The sequence below is a fragment of the Chelonia mydas genome, chromosome 3 (genome assembly GCF_015237465.2).
Source record: "Chelonia mydas isolate rCheMyd1 chromosome 3, rCheMyd1.pri.v2, whole genome shotgun sequence".
Classification (NCBI taxonomy): domain Eukaryota; kingdom Metazoa; phylum Chordata; order Testudines; family Cheloniidae; genus Chelonia; species Chelonia mydas.
Window position 1 is genome coordinate 97,223,308 of NC_057851.1, and position 21,275 is coordinate 97,244,582.

The 21,275-nt window shown below is 40.8% G+C and overlaps 1 protein-coding gene across 6 annotated transcripts in view; it reads left to right on the plus strand.

Moving 5' to 3' along the window:
* The window catches only part of ENPP3 (ectonucleotide pyrophosphatase/phosphodiesterase 3), an 87,596-nt gene that overhangs the window by 39,291 nt on the left and 27,030 nt on the right, over positions 1–21,275 (plus strand). For all 6 annotated transcript variants that reach the window (XM_037894806.2, XM_037894808.2, XM_037894807.2 and 3 more), the window contains 7 exons: positions 415–534; positions 1,715–1,824; positions 6,112–6,177; positions 7,951–8,023; positions 14,069–14,177; positions 14,356–14,484; positions 15,962–15,993. In XM_037894806.2, coding sequence (XP_037750734.1) covers positions 415–534; positions 1,715–1,824; positions 6,112–6,177; positions 7,951–8,023; positions 14,069–14,177; positions 14,356–14,484; positions 15,962–15,993 — 639 coding nt within the window. The remainder of the gene's footprint in view (positions 1–414; positions 535–1,714; positions 1,825–6,111; positions 6,178–7,950; positions 8,024–14,068; positions 14,178–14,355; positions 14,485–15,961; positions 15,994–21,275) is intronic.

Here is a 21,275-nt window from a genome sequence, read left to right on the forward strand (position 1 = left end):
TAGCTCACGAAAGCTTATGCTCAAATAAATTTATTAGTTTCTAAGGTGCCACAAGTACTCCTTTTCTTTTTGCGAATACAGACTAACACGGCTACTACTCTGAAACCTGTATAGGAGTGCTGGTCTCCGTGACATATTAAAATTGTTTTTGCTGCTTATATGTAACCAATTGGGATCTATCATACCTATTTACAGACACATCAGGCTTCATGTGTTATAGTAATTTCACCAATTAAGTGAAATCGGGATGAAAATATGGAAGTTGAACAGATTGGCAGATAAAAGGATGACATGTGATAAATCTTTTCTATCTCTAACTTCTATGTTCAGTTGTAATGGAACATAGTATAGATTTAATTTTACTTTAAGAATGAGAGAAATATTTCACCTTTCTTAATTTATTTTCATTCCTAGGGTTTGTATCCAGAATCTCATGGTATCATTGACAACAACATGTATGATGTAAACTTGAGCCAGAGTTTCTCACTTTCTGGGCAGGCAAAATTCGATCCTGTCTGGTGGAAAGGACAGCCAGTATGTGTCATTCTTTCTATGGTGCTTGTCATAGCCTCTAGATTAGCTCATGTCAAAGCATAAAATACCAAGTTGTGGGATATCAAGGTTCATCAGTTTGTTCCACAGTCCATATCCTGCGGTGTGTATTGCTGATTTTTTAATGGACAGTTTGCCTTTGATACAGGAAGAAAAGCTGTTTAACCTTTAACATCTGAATTATTTTCTATATCTGAAAACTTTATCTTATGATGATACTTTGTGAGCAAATTTAAAATACATTGGCCCATATTCAGACCTGAAGTAAAATGCTGGCACCACTTAAGTGACTGGGAGTTTTACTAGATTTTGCACTTTGAACTTAGCTGTGCAAACTGCAGCAGTAACCCTTTACATCAGGTCTGAAAGTCTAGTCTAAAAACAAAAGTTTTGTTTATAAACAAACAAACAAAAACAGTTTAATGTTATTGAGTGTCAAATGTCCTTATGTGTCACATCATTTACAAAGCAAGGGAATGTGCAATTGAGGACATCATAGATCTCTCACTGCCCATGTTATAAACAGAGTATTTTATTAAGTATAAAATATTGCATATTTCATCACAAATCGATAACTTTAGCTCTGACCTAAAACTGATATTATTCTTTCACCAGTAATCTCAAAATATAAACAGAGCACCAACATTTTGAAAAAGAACTAAAAATTGCGTGATTTCAAATATACAACTTTTGTTGTTGTTTCATGAGGAATCCAATCAGCCTTGTAACGGGGACTGTGGTTGCAACCCTAAATATGGCAAGTTTATCCCCTCTGTGTAATAAAACAACATATACCTGCTGCTGAGCTCAGACTGGGCCCTAGCCTATCACAACCAAAACCACAGGCCTTTATCACTGGAACAAAAGGAAGATCATTGTTAGCTGTCAGGTATAGAAATACCCTGACATTCTTGCTAAACTATGAACAGCCAATAGAGGGCAACATCCCATCTTCAATCCTGTAAACAGGAGAAAAATATCAAATCACAAAACATTGCAATAATTGGGTAATGGTAGGGCAGGTGAAAGAAACAACTGAAAAATGTGAGCCTAGCAAAGGATCTGCACTTGCATTTTTCTGTACTTCGGCTTGTACTGTCTTGTATGTGGTTATCCAGTAGTGTGAATGGCTTGAAATAAGATATTTGTGTCCTCTGCCTAGATCTGGCTGACAGCAATGTATCAGAATTTGAAGGCTGGCACCTTCTTTTGGCCTGGATCAGATGTACCTATTAATGGAACATACCCCAATTTGTACAGGTTGTACAACAAGTAAGTTTCAGAATACTCAAAAGATTTATGACACAAGTCTTATAAGCTGGTCCAAAGCTGCAAGTTGGCAATAGTTTTTTTAATAAAGATGAAGTATTAGAGCTCTTACCAAAGTTCTGGGAAACAGACACCAGATTAGTGTCAAATTATTCCACTTTTCCAGTGAAACTAACATTTATGGCTGAGATTTTCAAAACCACTTAAGGGACTTAGATGCCCAGTTACCGTGGATAATTGATGGGCATTTCTATCCCCTAGATGACTTTGATAGTTTCAAATTATAGCAAAATGACAGTTTCCCACTAGAAAACAGTCCTGCAATTTTGATAAAAACAGAAAAATATTCCAGGCAAATCTGCAAAATATATTGTAGTTTCTCTGATTTTTTTCACAATGCGAATCCTCATATAGTATCTTCACAACAAGTCAATGTTTTCCTAGTGTATTGTTTATAGGAAATGTATAGATTGTAGATAGGCCTGACTTGACATGAGTAACTGAACATGGGGGAGGCCTCATTTCTCAGAAGATGGGATTAAGGAGGTAAATAGATTAGCAGGCTGAAAACAGAATGTTTGTGCTAACTAATGACAGGTTTCAGAATAGCAGCCGTGTTAGTCTGTATTCGCAAAAAGAAAAGGAGTACTCGTGGCACCTTAGAGACTAACCAATTTATTTGAGCATAAGCTTTCATGAGCTACAGCTCACTTCATCGGAACAGCTCACTTCATCGGATACATCCGATGAAGTGAGCTGTAGCTCACGAAAGCTTATCCTCAAATAAATTGGTTAGTCTCTAAGGTGCCACAAGTATTCCTTTTCTCTTTGTGCTAACTAAGTAAATGGGTTACTAAGATAAAAGACAGAGTGTCTGAGCTAGCAAAGATAAGAGGGGCAACACCCAGGACAATTTACTACACACAAGATAAGTCAGGAATGTAAAGATGAGGTAAAGAGCAGGTCCAGCATGGATAGTGCTTGAACAGAGCATGTTCTACAAAGACTGGTTCCTGCAGAGTAACTAAGCCAGTCCAAAAATGTGTGATGCAGTCTATAGTAATGCAATGAGATGTGCCAATGTATATAAAAGGGAGAGGATTTCTGGGTGAATTTGGATCTGGTATGTACCCTGATCCATCCCCTGTATTGCTATGTGCCATTAAAGCTACCTGAGTGACGAACTCTGGAGTCGAACTGAGTTCTTGGGAAGCCAAGTAGAAAGAGATCTTGGAGTGGTATCATGACTTGAATGGCCAAGCTTGTTACACAGCATACTTATCTGGACCAAAGTTGGCGGAAAAGGGAATTTATAATATTGGGGAAGAAAATTTGCAATTTACAATCCTAGAAGGACCTGGACCTTGAGCACCATGTAAAATTAATAATTCAACTGTGCCAGTTATGATTGCTATTCCTAGGTGGACATGGAGTCCTGAAGAATCATTATATGTCACCAGTATGGGTACAATAGCAAATGAAACCTATAAAGTGCATTATCCCAGTGTGAAGATGGCAGCACCAGAAGGACGTGAAATAAACACAGCCTTCTGTAAACGAATCAAGCACAGATGGTTTTGTGAGTGCTTGGCACGAATGAATCTGACCACAAGCAAGGCCCGACTAGTCATTAAAGAGAGAGTGAAGGAGGTGGTATGGTGTGGGGACACCGTAGGTGCTATGGGATACCACAATTTTTCAGTGAGGACAACACAATGCCAGAGAAGCCTGGATGGATTTTGTTTGAACTTTACCTCTCTGATTCAGATTGGGACCCATGCCCTATAGCCAAGTGCAGATGAAGGAGAATGTGACAGAGGCTGTGACAGACAACACTGAGTGGGAGTCACTGGTGACCAATCTCTTTGTACCCATACCTCCCTTGTCCATTAATACCATGGATTTAGTACAAAGGAAAATTGAGCCATTGGTGCCCATTGCCCAACTAATAGCCCAGCAACAGGAAATTGGGGACAATATTGTATAGGCAGTGAAGACAGCCTAGTGAGCTGTACCAGAGGAAGTGAGCTTGCAACCCTAGTTCATACCTTCAACCTAATATTAAGAGGAGTCCAAATGATTACAGCCACTGTGGTCTTAGGCATGTGTTGCTGGGCAAACTTGAAAAAGAGAGCACAGAAAGACAGGAATATGATGCAAATGAAATGAATGCTAATGTAAACAAGAAAAATAGAAGCAGTGGAATGTAGGTAGGCCTGGCCTGACATGAATAATTGAAGATGGGGGAGGCCTCATTTCTCGGGAGACAGAATTAGGGAGGTAAATGGATCATGTGTGTTAAGATAAGAAAATGGGTCAATTTTCTAAAAGACAGAATGTCTGAGCTAGCTAAGAGAAGAGAGGGAATGCCCAGGGAACCATTGACTCTGACCAAGATAAAAATGCACTAGATAAGTTGGGAATGTAAAGATGAGGTAAAGAGTAGGTCGAGCATGGACAGTGCATGAACAGAGCATGCTGTACAGGGATTGGTTCCTACAGAGAAACCAAGCCAGTCCAAAAATGTGTGTTGTAATGTCTAGTAAATGCAATGAGATGTGTAAATGTATATAAAAGGGGGAGGGTTTCTGTGTAAATATGGATCCGTAATGTATCCTGCATCCATCCCCTGCATTTGAGTCTGATCAACACAGCATAGCATTGCTATATCCAAATAAAGATACCTGAGTGCCAAAAGCTGGAGTCGAACTGTGCTCTTGGATGCCAAGTAGAAAGAGGTCTCGAAGGGAATCCCAACATATATGGTTTCTAAAATTCATAGAAATTCTGCTCCCATCAAAGTCAATTGGAATTCTGTCATTGACTTTAATGGGGTCAGGATTTCACTTCGTTTTTAAGGACAAAAGGAGCCATTAGGATCATCTAGTTTAATCTTCTGCATAATACCAGCCATAGAATCAGGGCCGTCCCTAGGAAGGTGCGGGGCCCAGGACACACACACCTCCGGCCTAGGTCCTGCCCCCACTCCACCCCTTCCCCCAAGCCCTCGCCCCACCTCTTCCCACCCCTGCTCCGTCCCGCCTCTTCTCACCACTGCTCTGCCCCCTCCCTGCCCCTACTCCACCCCTTCCCCCAAGCCCCCGCCCCACCTCTTCCCACCCCTGTGCCGCCCTGCATCTTCCCACCCCGGCTCTGCTCCCTCCCTGCCCCCACTCCACCCCTTCCCCCAAGGCACCATCCCGCCTCTTTCTGGCTTCCGCCCTCTCCCCCGAGTAATGCCAGGAGCTGGCGGAGCAGGGCAGGGTGGGGCGGGCTGGGACCGGGTTGTTCACTGCTGCTGGTGGCAGGCCCCCGCTAATTCCCCAGGCTGCCCTGGACCCCACATCCCGAAGCGCGGGGCCCCCCAAAGCGCGGGGCCTGTGCGGTTGACCCGGTCCGTCCTATGGATGGGATGGCTCTGCATAGAATTTCACTCATTAGTACAATAACTTGTGGTTGAACAACAGCATATCTTTTAGGCAGACATGAAGGGCCAGATTCTCCTTTATGCTGCCAGAGTGATAGAGAATATACTTCATCTCTTGATAAGATAACTCCCATGATGAATTAACCTCACAGTTAGAATTTTGTTCCTTACAGCTGCCTTTAATATTAGTATCCTAAACTTTTCCTATTAATTTCTCAGTCATCTCCCAAACCTTTTATATAATTCCTGTAACCTCATTAGAATAACATGCTACAGGCTTATCTTTATAAGTCTGTACAAAGAAGGATGACTTCGTGGTTAGGGACTGGGAGTCAGGTGACCTGGTTACTATTCCCAGCTCTGCCAAAGACTTTTGTGTGTGATTTTGGGAAAGTTAATTTCTTTGTGCATCAGTTTCTTCATCTGCAAAATGGGGCTAATAATACTAAACTACCTAACAAGTGTATTGTGAGAATACTTAAAGTTTGTAACATATATCAAAGTCCGTGGATTGTATGTGCTATATAAAGGAAACAGTTCTTCTTATCTGTTTATAGGCCTTGAACCTATAAACTCTTACGTACCTATTTAACTTTGTACATGTACAAAGTTAAGCATGTTTTCAAGTGTTTGCAGGATCAGGACCTTACTAATTGTCATTAGAGCTGTTATATTTCATTAAAATATTTGGAAAATTAAACAGTGTAAGTATCTCATTTATTCATTAACATTCAAAAACATATACCTGTTATCTTTTTGACTCCAACTCTTGCATTCCTGGGTGTTAGAAAATATATATTTTTGTATTGTGAAATGTTTTCTGACAATACCTAATTATTAATTATTATTTTATTTTATTTTAGCTCAATTATATATCAACAGAGAATTTCAGAAATACTCACATGGCTTGATGGTTCCAAATCAGAGAGGTAAAGCTTGATAATATCCAACTCAGTGTTAAAGAAACCTGCTAGAAGGATTTTCACTCGTATAGATTTCACATTATTTTCATATGCTTGTAAAACAAGTGAGGCTGTATTTAGCTAGCTCAGTTATTGTTTCTTGGGATATAAAGAGCTGCTGTAATTATGGTTGTGCTTATTATCTTCCTGGATCGAGAGGTAGAGATGAAAGAGGTAAACCAAGTCCCTGACAGTATGAGTGTGGGGTGTACATATCTGAATGGGAATGTATAAACTGGGGTTTGTTTTATCTATTACTGGCTTACAATTTCTTTTTTCTTTGGTGTTTCCTGGATGAATTCTGAGACATCCAGATAACGCCTGGATGAGAGTTAGAGGAAGAAAGTCTATTTAATAAAGCCTGTACTTTTGTGGATCTATGTGTATCAAAGAATTAAGAGTCTTCTCTGGGAAGAATAAATATTGTACATTATACACAGTAATGCAGACTACAGCTCAGTTCTCTAAAAGTTATCTTACTGTGGTTTTGTGGGAATTTACTCTGTTCCTATGTGCTACAGGTTAGCAAACAAGAATTAATGTTAATTCCTTGTAATTTGAGTGTCCTGCAATAGACGTATGCCAAGGGTTTTTATACCTAAAAGAGGTTGTGAACCCAGGCTCTAGGTCTGTGGTGTTCTGGGAAATGTAGGTTAGCAGTTGGATGGCCATTTTGTTCCTGTTCTGTTTGTGATTGGCTAAGTTAAATAATATTATTTTAAGAATTATTTTTGTGTAGTCAAATGGGGCAATGAATTGCCAGGTGAATTTGTGTTACATGTGAATAAATTAAAAGAAAGCTTTTCATTCTTTTATGTGAGGGATTATAGGTGAATAGCTCATATAAATAGGGGGTTCGATGAAGTTCTCTGGAATCTCACCCCGCAAAGCAGGAAGAAGTCTGGCAATAGACTCAGATATTTTAGACATGGCCAGCAGTGCAAGTAGAGCGATCTGGTCCGGCAAGATATTTATAGCTGGTACCGTGTACTGGAAAGACATAGGAGGAGCAGAATGTGGGGCTGCTGGGCCTTCCATGGAGCTGTGTCTCCTCCAGCTCTGTCTGTACAGCAGGAGGACAGGGCAGGCGTGGTACACCCGCCAGAAGAGCTGTCACCTTCTGCTCCTTTCCCTGCTGTGGTTCCCGGGAGAGCCCCCAGCCCTGTCCTCCGGCGCAGTTGTACTGCCCCTAGCCCCACCCCCCCAGCCCTGTCCTCCAGTGGGGCTGCTGCTGTACAGACGGAGGAGCTGCGGGCATGGGGCCGCTCTGCGGCCCAACGTTCTGCTCCTTTCCCCACTGCAGTTCTGAAATCTCCAGGGCAGCAGGAGGAGGATAGAGAGCCCCCCCCAGGTAGGGGGGTGGATCATGGAGAGAGAATGGGGAGAGCAGGGGAGCAGGTTGGGGGGGGGCGGAGTCACATGGAGGGTCACGTGCCCCTTGTTAGCTGCTGCCCCCTTTCCCCCCCGTACCGGTCAGAAATGGATTCCACTTGCACCACTGGACATGGCCTCTAATTTTGGGTGCCTCTATTTCTGGATGCTCAACTAAAGACAATGAAGGCCACTTCTGGAAATGTGGGCCTAAGTGTTTATTCTCACAAAGCAATTGAGAGGAAACTGCTTAAATTGAGGTAAGTTTTTTTGTTTCCTTGGAATTTTATTCAGTGTTTCCTTTCTTTAAATAAAGATTTTACAGAAACTTTCCCAAATTCTCACAGTGCTCTTTTCTTTGGTTTCTAGGCCAGATTTCTATACTTTGTATATTGAAGAACCTGATAGTTCTGGACACTCATATGGACCAGTTAGTGGTGGAGTAAGTTGTATTTTTTAAATCTTAAGCTAGGTTGCTCCAGAAATAATGGTATACAGTAATTTATATAGTTCAGAAGGGATTGCAGAGTCCTGATTAGCATGACTTTGCTTTATGCTCTAGTTAATTACACATAGTAACTATTATTCAGTACTGGAATTCAACAAACAGTGCTAACCATCAACATCCCTGTTTTCATTTTGTTTAGCCTCTTGAGAATAGTCAGCCCCACCGCAGCATGGTTCCAGCACTGCTGCAAGTACAAAAGCAGAGCTGTAGTCTAACCAGAGTTGCAGAAAATTGATTCAGACCTACACAGTTCTAGGAAGGATATTAAAATTCAACCATGGACATAGTTAGAACAAACTTTCATTTGGCTGATAGGTGATCCTTGAAAGCCACGTGACAAATTCTTAGAGCTGGCTAAATCCTTTTATGAGTGTGAAATATAACACAAACTCTAGTTAATATGTATTTTATTTAGTCCACATCATTCATCGCATTTTCTGTTATTCCTAACTCAAAGCATATTTCACTTTCACTTACATGCACATAGAACACTTCTTCCTGGGAAACACAGACATTTTCATACCAGATCAACCCAATAGTTGATCTAATTCAGTGTTCTGTCTCTAAAAGTGGTCTTCAAAGGATGTTATGGTCCCTCTAGTGGACAAGTATGGAACAACCAGCCTACAGGGGAAATTTCTTCCTTACCCATGCATAATTCATGTTGATTAGTGGATGGTTTATGTCTAGAAGCAGGAGAGTTTACATTCCTTTTTCATATTAAGATTAAGGTTAAGGTTGCTCAACAATTCCCATTATAAGGCCGTATTTTCAATTGCTTATGATTTTGCCAAACTTCAACCATTTGAGCTGAAATTTTTCATGCCGGGGGTCTGTCACAGTCTAACTTTTTTTAAAAAAAAAATTCAGCCAGAATGGTTCAGATCTTTCTAAAAATGAGGCTAGGGAAAAACGTGTTCTTTTGCAATGTTAAAAAAAATCTGGCAAACTTTTCTTTGAAAAACTCTAATGCTCCCGTAGTTGGGGCAAGAACTTGAAATTTGGTAGAGGAGTTGACCTTTGTGTTCACCCAAATTTGGACAAGTTATAAGCCCTTGAAAAAGCTGCTGTTTTCACATGCTCAGTAGAGATTTCTTAGAGTTTAAGCAGCTAAAATCTCCAAAGGCTCTGCCCTCACTGAGCATGCTCCAGCTCTTCACGGATCCTAGTGCTGACCAGCCTAGTGATGATTAGCCACAGAGTGACTATACATGCTCCATCCCCTGACAGCTTCTACATGTGACTGGACTTCTCATGCTTCCCCACAGAACTGCTGCTGAGCATGCTGCAGCCAAGGAGTACAGGGGTAAAGCTGGACTTTCCCTACAGTTGTGGCTCCTGGATGCTCTGGCCCAGGGAGGTTCTGGGTATCAGAACTCAAAATAGGAAGCCTGTCTTTCCTGTGCTCTGAATGACTGCCTTCGACCAGAATGCAGAAAGGACAAGAGGCACATTTGCATGGAGGGGAGAGAGACGAGATTGATAGGAGGAGCCTGCTGAGAGTGGCTGAAAGGGGGCAGATCTGACAAGGAGCTGAATTGTGTGTGTGGGGAGAACTGGAGCTGGATGAGCAAAGAGACTTGGACAAGGAACCAGAGATGGGGATGAGGTGGGAGAGTGAGATTGGATGCAGAGCCCAAAAAGGGACACTGGGACTGGGAGCCAGTATAGGGGGCAAATAAAAGCAGGGCATAAAGATGACTGAAGGCTAGGGGAAAGGGGAAAACATCAGATGAAGAGCCAGGAGGGGAAAAATAGGATGAGCAGGGAAAGAAGATGGGGATGGGGAGACTAGGACTGGCTGGACAAGGAGACTGGAACTTGGATGAGAAGCCTGAGGAGTGGAGAAGGGGACTGGGACAAGCATCCCTGCATAGGGGAAGAGACAAGACTGGGACAGGGACAGGATGTTGGAGGAGACAGGGCAGAAGAGATCACATTTGGGAATAATAGATTATGCTCCTCTCCAGAGCATGGAATGAAACCCAAGATTTCTGAGTCTCATCATTCTTCTGCTGTCAAAGCTAGGCTGGTCCCTGACTCCCCTTTAAGGACCAGCCCCCTTGACAGGCACCCAATATTAGTGGATACTTTTGTCCTTCCTCTCTTTCTGCCTCAATTCTTGACCTATAAAAAGTGGATAATAGTGGTTCCTCATCTCACAGTTGTGGTCTAAAGATAAATTAATGTTTGTGGAGCACTCATATGCTACTATAGTGATGAGTGTCAAAGAAGCCCATGTGGAAATTAATAATTCTGTCTTCAGAGCAGGGTTTGAGTAGTGTGTTGTAAATAAGGCCTAGGGTCATTGAACATTGAGGATAAAACCAAATATTAACCCGCAGCTTATTGATTGAGAACCATCCATCATATAAATTGAGTTCTTTGAAAAAAACAGAGGAGGTCTTTGGAAAAGAACAGCATGTGATTATGTAATTAAAGACTGTATCAAAATGCATACACACAGGCAACCTTAATTCTGGCCTTCCCTAACTTTTAAGTGCTTGATTTTGAAAACTTAATGGTATTTTAATCTAAATTGTGTATAACGTGTGTATATATCATGCATACAGTAATTTTCAGGTTCCTACGGTTATGAATAAATTCAATCTAACATAACTGTCAGTATTTTTATTATCCATATAAACTTTTAATTTTCTTTTGATTTCTGATAACTCTTGGCCTTACTGACTTTGTACTGGACATGAGTTCTACAGGTTAATCACGTTTCATTTGCATTTCATTTCACTTTCAGTTTCATTCAGTGTTCCTTGGTTCTGAATCATAAGAAAAGCAAAATAGAATAACTTTCTCTGCAAGGTTTAGAAATCTCACTTAGGTTTAAAATGTTTGATAGCTGAGACTAGACAAATCATTCTGGTTTAAACCTAAAGCAATATGAGTACTGTAAGTTGTAATAGTTTGAATGGAATCCAACCATTAGCAGCTTGGGTTTGCTACTGCCTACAGTTCCAATTATAGGAAAAGTTCTATATGGAAGGCTAAGGAGGGATCTGGAATATTTTAGAGATTCCATGTAATTCAAACATGATCTTCACTAGGATTACCCACCCTATCTGACATGCAGCATTATTGTTATAATTATTCATATTGCTACAGCATCAGGACTAGGGCCAGTGGTGAGCTGGAGCCGGTTCGCACCGGTTCGTGCAAACAGGTTGTTAAATTTTGAAGCCGGTTTAGAACCGGTTGTTAAAGGGGTGGGCAAACTCCGGGCCACATGCAGCCCGCGGGACCATCCTGTCCGTCCCACCTGAGCTCTCGGCTGGGGAGGCTCCCCTGTGAATTTTTACTCACCCGGCGGCACTCTGAGCCTTCGGCGGCACTTCGGCGGCGGGCCCTTCACTTGCTCCGGGCCTCCGGCGGCACTTCGGCGGCGGGTCCTTCAGTGCCACCGAAGACCCGGAGTGACTGAAGGACGTGCCGCCGAAGTGCCACAAAAGACCCGGAGCGACTGAAGGAACTGGTTCTTCAGCTTCTGGCAGCTAATCACTGACTAGGGCTCCATTGTACTAGTGCAAACACATAAAAAACATCGGCCTTGTCTACACTACTGCTTAAGTCAATGTAACTTACATGGCCAAGGGTGTGAAAAAACCACACCCAGAGTGATGTAAGTTACATGGACTTAAAGTGGTGTCTATACCCTGCTATGTCGCTTCTGCCTCTTTTTGAAGTGGAGTAATTACATCGACAGAAGAGTCTCCCGTAGACATAATACGTCTTCACCAGACACGCTAAATCAGCGCCGCTGCATCAATGACAGCGGCGCTGATTTAGTACGGTAGTGAAGACAAGCCCATAGTCTCTTCCCTGAAGAGCATACAATCTTAGGGTATGTCAGCGTAGACACTAGCTATGCCAACGGGAGGGATTCTTCTGTCAGTGTAATCAATCCACCTTCCGGAGAGGTGGTAGCTAGGTTGACGGAAGAATGCTTCCGTTGATCTAGCACTGTCTACTCTGGGGGTTAGGTCAGTATCGGTACGTCTCTCAAGGGTATGGATTTTTCTCACTCCCAAGAGACAGCTATGCCGATGTACGTTCCTAGTGTAGACCAGGCCTAAGTAGTACATAAAACTGCAACGTAATATAAGATTTCTGGTGGCATCATGATATCAGAAATCATAAGAAACTGAAAGTTACTGTATGTTTCTTCATAACTAGAGCTGAATAATTGATTTTTTGGTTTTGTGGCTGAACCAAAATATTTTTTAAAAATGTTGTTTCAGATCAACATGCAACAAAAATATTTTATTTTTTTCTCAATGCAATAAAAATATTTAAAAATTCATTTGGGGTCTAATAAAATGTTTCAGTTTGATCCAAAACAAATTTTCTTGTTTCATTTCCTTTTCCACTGTTTTTTGTTTTTTAAACAAATCTAGTGAAATTTCAAAATGAAACATAGTTTAGAAATGAAAAGACAACTTGTTTAATTTAGAACATATCAAAATAAAACAGTTTGACTTTTAAAAAAATTATTTTTCATTTGTTTGGGGGCCAAAACTGTTGTCAGTCGAATTCGACCCAAATTTGCAAATAGTTGTGGTTAACCTGAAACTGCATTTTTCAGTGAATAAGCTATTTGTCCAAAAAAAATTGCCTAGGTCTATTCATAACTGCCTGTGTGAACAGAATCAAAGCTATTGTTATTCTCTCAGTCTATGCTGTGATGAATACTCCATTCTGTCTTGAAGAAAAGGAGGACTTGTGGCACCTCAGAGACTAACAAATATATTTGAACGTAAGCTTTCGTGAGCTACAGCTCACTTCATCGGATGCATGCCATGGAAAATACAGTGGGGAGATTTATATACATAGAGAACATGAAACAATGGGTGTTACCAAACACTGTAATGAGAGTGATCAGGTAAGGTGAGCTATTACCAGTAAATAAATTTGTTAAGTCTCTAAGGTGCCACTCCTTTTGTTTTTGCGGATACAGACTAACACGGCTGCTACTCTGAAACCTGTCATTCTGTCTTGGTGTTCTTCCAACTATTCAAGAAAAGTGGTCATTCTTTTTTTTTTTTTAAAAGAGAGAGAGAGAGAGAGAGAAATAAAGCCTGTGATTTAACTTAGTTATCCCCTCTTAGTTACACATGGAATGCTATAAACAGGAAGCAGGATCAGACCAAATACATATACTTATGTATTTTAAATGATTTAAGTGTATGTCTTCTTTCTGTTAGGAGGGTGAAGAGGTATGCCTATCAGCAGAAAAAATGAAGGCGATCTCTTCTTCTGTACCACATGAGCTGGCAAGCATGAGAAGGGAGGTGGGATGCCAAAGGGGAACTGCTCTTTGTTGTGGGTGTACTTGCCATCTGAAGTTTAGAAGGAGGGCTTTAGTTACCCAAGTTGGAAAGGGAATTTCACTTTGTAGGGGTAAGAGCTCAATGGAATTACAACTTTATTACTGTACGAACAGTTGGCCCAGTATATATATGCATTCTTGTAATGGTGCTTATTGATAATAAAGGGATGCTCTCAGATTTAAAATAATACATGCAAGAAAAATAATTTCCTTATTGCTGTTTCTAGGTCTACGATTTTATAAAAGAATATATTTTTTTTAAATCCTACATTTGGGGTCAAATTTGACCTGACTCTGGCACTTTGTTAAACACAAGATTTAGCATCTATTATACAAAATTTACTTCTAATGTAGTATAGCAAAACTTAATATGGTGGTTGGGGTTTTCTTTTATATGGAGAAAGCAGTACAAACTATGCTTTGCTTTGTGGACCCGGTGGGCATTTGCAGGAATAAAATGCAGTGATGTTGACAGAATTGTTTTTGAGCTCAAAAACAAAGAAAAAATTAAGTGTAGAAAGATGATAGAGAAACTTGTTTATTTTTCCCTACTCTGATTATACTGTCTGATAGATTGACTAGGGGTATTGAAATCAATAGCAAGGAGAAATTCTAATGAAACTCTATTTATTCTTTAGGTCATTAAAGCCTTGCAGTTAGCAGACGAGGCATTGGGAATGTTAATGGAGGGACTAAAACAGAGGAACCTGCACAACTGTGTGAATCTCATTGTTTTGGCTGATCATGGTACTTTATCTAGTTTCGTACTTAACTTTTCAGTATCTGTTCTACTATATATCTTTGTTTATTCTCTTCCTTGTGTCTGGTGTTCATGGTCACTATTTTAATAAACTACTATAAATAGTCTTGTCAATATTGCAATTTCTAATATAACAAAATAAATATTTATGTATTCTCGTTTTAGGAATGGATAAGACCTACTGCAACCAGTTAGAATACATGACAGATTATTTTAATCAAATTAATTTCTACATGTATGATGGGCCTGCAGCTCGCATTCGGGCTTACAATGTTCCAGAAGACTACTTTACTTGTAAGTGTGAACCCATGCTGTTAGTGCACAACCAGCACAACAGAAAGGAAAGAAATAAGGAAAGTGGATAATCAATAGTTTTGAACCTTGGGGATGTCTATAGTGAATACTTTTCTGTGCCAGCTGACCATGTCTTTGGCTCATGGAAACAGTGTTGCAAGAGTGATCTTTGACTGTAACTCCAGATGATGCTAAAAGATAAAAACTCTTGTGACAGATTGCACTTTCAGTTTTTATCTCATGTGGAAAAAGAAAGGATAGGTTTGTGTTCAGTTCCCACCCCGCCACAGATTTCTTGCCCACCAGCAAATCGTTTAATCTCTGTGTGTCAGTTTCCTGTCTGTAAAATGAGAATAATAATGTTGCCTTTCTCCCAGTTGGAGTCTGTCTTCTCCATTTAGATTGTAATTTCTTCGTGGCAGGGACTGTCTCTTAATACATGTATGTACAGCACCTAGCACAGTGGGGCCCTGATCTCGGTTGAGACCTCTAGGAGAGATCACAATACAAATTAATAATAATGGAGACCATTTAAATGAGCCTGTCGTGTATGATGTTATCAGTTTGACAAAAGTTCTCCCTCTCAGTCAGGGAATAGAATAGGGTAAAGTAAAAGCCCGAAGTCACTCGTTTCAATGAGCATCCAGAATTCCTACATAAAAGTCATGCTTGTTTTAGGGCCTTAGGAGCCAGGAAGCTATTGTGCTTATTTATTATTATTTCACATTTTTAATGTACAGCGAAGGTGCTTTGCATTAGGATAGCTCCCACATGAAATAAAGACAGTCCTTGCCTTGAGCAGCTTGCATTCTAAACAAGACAGAAACAGAATAGGCAAGCTAAGATGAGAAGCTCAGAGGAGGGAATGAATAAGATTTAGCGTTTTTAAAATTATTAATGTAATTACTGTCTCATTTCTTGTGGGCATCTTATTATCCTTAAAAAACGTTTGCCTTCCCTGAAGCAGAAGGGTTCAGTAAAAATAAAAACAAACTCAAAACTAAATGTTAACAACAAAGATTAAAATCTCTCTCTTTCTCTCTCTCAAAGTGTGGATGATGAATTATGGCAGCAGATTTGCTTTTCTCTGAAGCATTAGGTATGACCGCTGCCAAAGCCACGAAACAAGACTTAAAGGACCAGTGATCCAGATCTTGTCCAGTACTGAAAATCTAATATTCCAAAGTGGGGATGGGGTAGAGGTGGAGAGTCTGTCTCCAGTGATTTGTCAGCTTTGTCTTTGGTTAGATACTGCCATGGCAGCTTTCTGCAGTCCACCTTTTTGAGTTCCTACCTAGTGATTCTGGCCGCTAATAAGTACATGGCTGGGTAATCTGCAGAGGCTGACAAAGCACTTGGTGCTCACTTTTACAAATAGTATACAAGTGGTTGCAAAAATAGCTCAAATTATTGCACAGTGCTTTGAATTTTCAATAGCTTGAATGCAACTTATTCTACTGTCTGTTTTCTTAAACAGTTGATTCTGAAGGAATTGTTAAAAACCTTACCGTGAGTAAACTCTTGTACATTTATTTCCTCTTCATGGTATTTTGATTAAAAGGCATATTTTTGTGGCTATATTACATGTGCACTTCTCAAACCCTAACCTTTGCACCAGTTCCATATTGTTTTTAATGGGGATATTGACTCAAGTGTGACTCTGAGCACAATCAGAGGCAAATCCTAGATGCTGCAGTTTGTACGTGGGCTTGGCCCAGGGGATCTCTATGGGGGATCAAGGGAAGAAAATTTCCCACACTCCAGAGTAGGACGAATTTGTTGACTTGCACTGGAGTGGATCCACAGATTGTGCCCCGCCACCTGGCAGGTGGAGAAAGAGTTATCTGAGAGCTGGGTTCTAGAGTACAAATGCAAGGCAGTGGAGAAACAGGCCCAGGTTTCCTACAGGAGGGTTAACTCGGCCTCATAACATGTGCAGTAATTTCTTCTCCTTTTTTTTTCTTTCGCTGGCTAATTCAATACTTTTTAGAGAGTTCAGTATCTACTTTAAAATAGGAGGGAGGGGGAAGGTGGCCAAATTAATGTTATTGTGGGAAGCTTCATTTTTGCATTTCTTTGTCTTTATAATTTAGATTGACTTTAGCATTTAAACTTTTAATCATAGAATCATAGAAATGTAGAGCTGGAAGGGACCCTGAGAAGCCATCTAGGCCAGTCCACTGCACTGTGGCAGGACTAAGTAAATGTAGATCATCACTGACAGGTGTTTGTCCAACTTGTTTTTAAAAGCTTCCAATGATGGGGACTCTACAACCTTCCTCAGAAGCACAGGCACCAGCTTCCTCGGGACCCCGGGGTGCTCAACCCCTCGCTCTGCCCCAGGCCCCGTCCCCATCTGCCTCCTTCCCCCAAGCTCCTACCCCACCTATTCCCATCCCCGCTCCTCCCCCACGCCCCCAGCACCTCTTGCACAATGCAGAACAGCTGATCGCAGTGGGCAGGCGGTACTGGTGGGGAGGGGGAGGAGTTGATCAGTGAGGCCGCTGGCGGATGGGAGGTGCTGGGAGGAAGGGGAGTTGTCTGCCAGTGGGTGCTAAGCACTCACTAATGTTTTTTCCATGGATGCTCCAGGGCTGGAGCACCCATGGAGCTGGCACCTATGCTTTGAAGCCTATTCCAGAACTTGACTACCCATATAGTTAGAAAGTTTTTTCTAATATCTAACCTAAATCTCCCTTGCTGCAGATGAAGTCCATTATTTCTTGTCCTACCCTCAGTGGGCATGGAGAACAATGGATGATCATCCTTTTCAGAACAGCCCTTAACATATTGGACTGTTATCAGGTCCCTCCTCAGTATTCTTTTCTCAAAACTACATTTTTTTTAACCTTTCCTCATAGATCAGGTTTTCTTAACCTTTTATCATTTTTGTTGCTCTCTTCTAGACTCTCTCCAATATGCACATATTTTCTAAATTGTGGTGCCCAGAACTGGACACAGTACTCCAGCGGGGGCCTCACCAATGCCTAGTAGAGCAGGATAGTTACCTCCTGTGTCTAACATATAACACTCCTGTTAATGCACCCCAGACTCATATTAGCCTTTTTTTGCAGCTGCATCACACTGATGAGTTATATTTGGTTTGTGGTCCACTGTAACCCCCAGATCCTTTTTAGCAGTGCTACCACCTAGATAGTTATTCCCCATTTTGTAGTTGTGGACTGGATTTTTTTTCCCTTCCCAAGTGAAGTACTTTGTACTTGTCTTTATTGAATTTCATCTTGCTGAATTCTGACCAATTATCCAATTCGTCAAGGTCATTTTGAATTTTAAACCCATCCTCCAAAGTGTTTGCAATTCCTTCCAACTTTGTGTCATCTGCAGATTTTATAAGCATACTCTCCATTCCATTATTTAAGTCATTAATGAAAATATTGAATAGTACCAGACCCAGGATTGACCCCTGCAGGACCCCACTAAATATGCCCTCCCAATTTGACAGCAAATCATTGATAACTACTCTTTAAGTTTGGTCTTTCAACCAGTTGTGCACCCACCTTATAGTAATTTCATTGAGATCACATTTTCCTAGTTTGCTTATGAGAAAGTCATGTGAGATTGTGTCAAAAGCCTTACTAAAGTCAAGTTATATCACATCTACTCCTCCCCCGCATCCACAAGGTCAGCAAAAGAAAGAAATTGAGTTGGTTTTGCATGATTTGTTCTTGACAAATCCATGCTGACTATTCCTTATAACCATATTATCCCCCGGGTGCTTACGAATTGACTGTTTAATAATTTGTTCCAATATCTTTCCAGGTCTTGAAGTTAGACTGACTGGTCTATAATTCCCCGGATCCTCCTTGTTCCCCTTTTTAAAGATAGTTACTATATTTGCCCTTTTCTGGTCTTCTGGGACATCTCCTGTTCTTCAGGAGTTCTCAAAGATAATTGCTAACCGTTCCAAGATTGCACCATCTAGTTCCTTAAGTACCCAGGATGAATTTCATTAGGCACTGCTGATTTGAATATTCTTTAACCTGTTTTTTCCCTGTTTTGGCTTGCATTTCTTCCCCTGGTTGTTAATATTTATTGTGTTGAGTATCTGGTCATAATTAGCCTTTTTAGTGAAGACTGAAGTGAAATAAGCATTAAGCACCTCATCTTTCTTGATGTCATCAATTATTAGCTCCCCATCCCTGTTAAGTAGTTAAGTGTTAACTAAATAATCCAAATAGCCATTCAGAGTATATGAAAAGAGATGTGAAATGTCTCTCGTATAGTTATAGCCCAGAATTTTGGGAATTCCCACTTTTCTTTCTATCGTTGGTCATGAGTATGTAGTGCAGCCCAGGGTTCCTAGCCTCTTTCAGTCTATTTTTCTTGCACCAACTACCGGTGTATTCTATTATATCATTTGATGTTTTCCTCTATCATTGCCCTAGATGAGAACATACAGAGTTTAAGGAGTGACCTTGTCTCATGGCATATATAATAGGTGTCATGTAGCCATCTCGGAGAATCCTTTTCTAAAAATAAAATTATCAATCTCAGTTGCTTATTTGGTTGTCCAGGCTCACTTCTTCTCATTTCACAGGGTTAATACTAACAGAGTATACAGGTCTAGCAGCTGAACATCTCAGACCAGATTCTTACATCCACTATCGCCCCTTGTGCTGCTCTGATGGTACAAAGAGACCAATTAGCTAGCTTAACAAGCTGCATAAGAATTCTGCCTGTGTAGGGGAACCCCCTGGGTGGCACAGAACCAACAGTAGTGGTTCTAGAGCACCCCACTGCTGGCTTCCAGGATAGGGGGCGTAACCAGGAAAAACAGTACGTGCTTGGAGCATTGCTTTACTCTGGTGCTCTCTAGCTCCTGGAATGGTCCCTGAGGGCAATAGGCAGCTAGACACAATTAAGTCCAGCCCTGAGAGTGATGCAAAGGTACATGAGAACAGCCATACTAGGTCAGACCAAAGGTCCATCTAGCCCAGTATCTTGTCTTCCGACAGTGGCCAATGCCAATTGCGACAGAGGGAATTAACAGAACAGGTAATCTTCAAGTGATCCATCCCTTGTCGCCCATTCCCAGCTTTTGGCAAACAGGCTAGGGACACCATCCCTGTCCATCCTGGCTAATAGCTATTGATGGACCTGTCCTCCATGAATTTATCTAGTTCTTTTTTGAACCCTGTTATAGTCTTGGCCTTCACAACATCCTCTGGCAAGGAGTTTCATAGGTTGACTGTGCATGGTTTGAAGAAATACTTTACTTTGTTTGTTTTATATGAATGGTTGGGATTATGTTTTCCAATGTACATTACTTTGCATTTATCAACATTGAATTTCATCTGCCATTTTGTTGCCCAGTCACCCAGTTTTGTGAGATCTTTGCAGTCTGCTTTGGACTTAACTATCTTAAGTAGTTTTGTATCATCTGCAAATTTTGCCACTGTTTACCTCATTATCCAGATCATTTATGAATATGTTGAATAGCACTGGTCCCAGTACAGACCTCTGGGGGATACCACTATTCACCTCTCTCCATTCTGAAAACTGACCATTTATACCTACCCTCTGTTTCCTAACTTTTAATCCGTTACCAATCCATGAGAGCACTTTCCCTCTTATCCCATGACTGCTTACTTTGCCTTTGGTGAGAGACCTTGTCAAAGGCTTTCTGAAAATCTAAATATACTATATCCACTGGATCCCTCTTGTCCACGTGCTTGTTGACACCCTCAAAGAATTCCAGTAGATTGGTGAGGCATGATTTCCCTTTACAAAAATCATGTTGATTCTTTCCTAACAAATTATGTTCATCTATGTGTCTGACAATTCTGTTCTTTACTTCAGTTTCAAACAGTTTGCCCACTACTGAAGTCAGGCTTACCGGCCTGTAATTGCTTGGATCACCTCTGGAGCCCTTTTTAATTACTGGCGTCACATTAGCTATCCTTCAGTCATTTGGTACAGAAGCTGATTTAAATTATAGGTTAAAAACCACAGTTAATAGTTCTGCGATTTCACATTTGAGTTCCTTCCGAACTCTTAGGTGAATACCATCTGATCCTGGTGACTTATTACTGTTTAATTTATCCATTTGTTCCAAAACTTCCTCTAATGACACCTCAATCTGCAACAATTCCTTAGCTTTGTCACCTAAAAAGACTGGCTCAGGTTTGGGAATCTCCTTCACATCCTCAGCCGTGAAGACCAAGACCAATGCAAATAATTCATTTAGTTCCTCTGCAATGGCCTTATCGTCCTTGAGCGCTCCTTTAGCATCTCAATCGTCCAGTGGCCCCACTGGTTGTTTAGCAGGCTTCCTGCTTCTGAGGTATTTAAAAAAAATTTTATTACTTTTTGAGTCCTTGGTTAGCTGTTCTTCAAATTCTTTTTTGGCCTTCCTAATTATATTTTTATACTTCAATTCCAGAGTTTATGGTCCTTTCTATTTTCCTCATCAGGATTTTACTTTCACTTTTTAAAGGATGCCTTTTTGCCTCTCACTGCTTCTTTTGCTTTGTTGTTTAGCCACGGTGGCAATTTTTTCGTTCTCTTACTATGTTTTTTAATTTGGGGTATACATTTAAGTTGAGCCTCTATTATGGCGCCTTTAAAAAGTTTCCCTGCAGCTTGCAGGGATTTCACTTTTGACATTGTACCTTTCAATTTCTGTTTAACTAACCTCCTCATTTTTGTGTAGTCCCTCTTTCTGAAGTTAAATGCTACCGTGCTGGGCTGCTGTGGTGTTTTCCATGCCACACGGATGTTAAATTTTATTATATTATGGTCACCATTTATTATAATGGTCACCATTATCA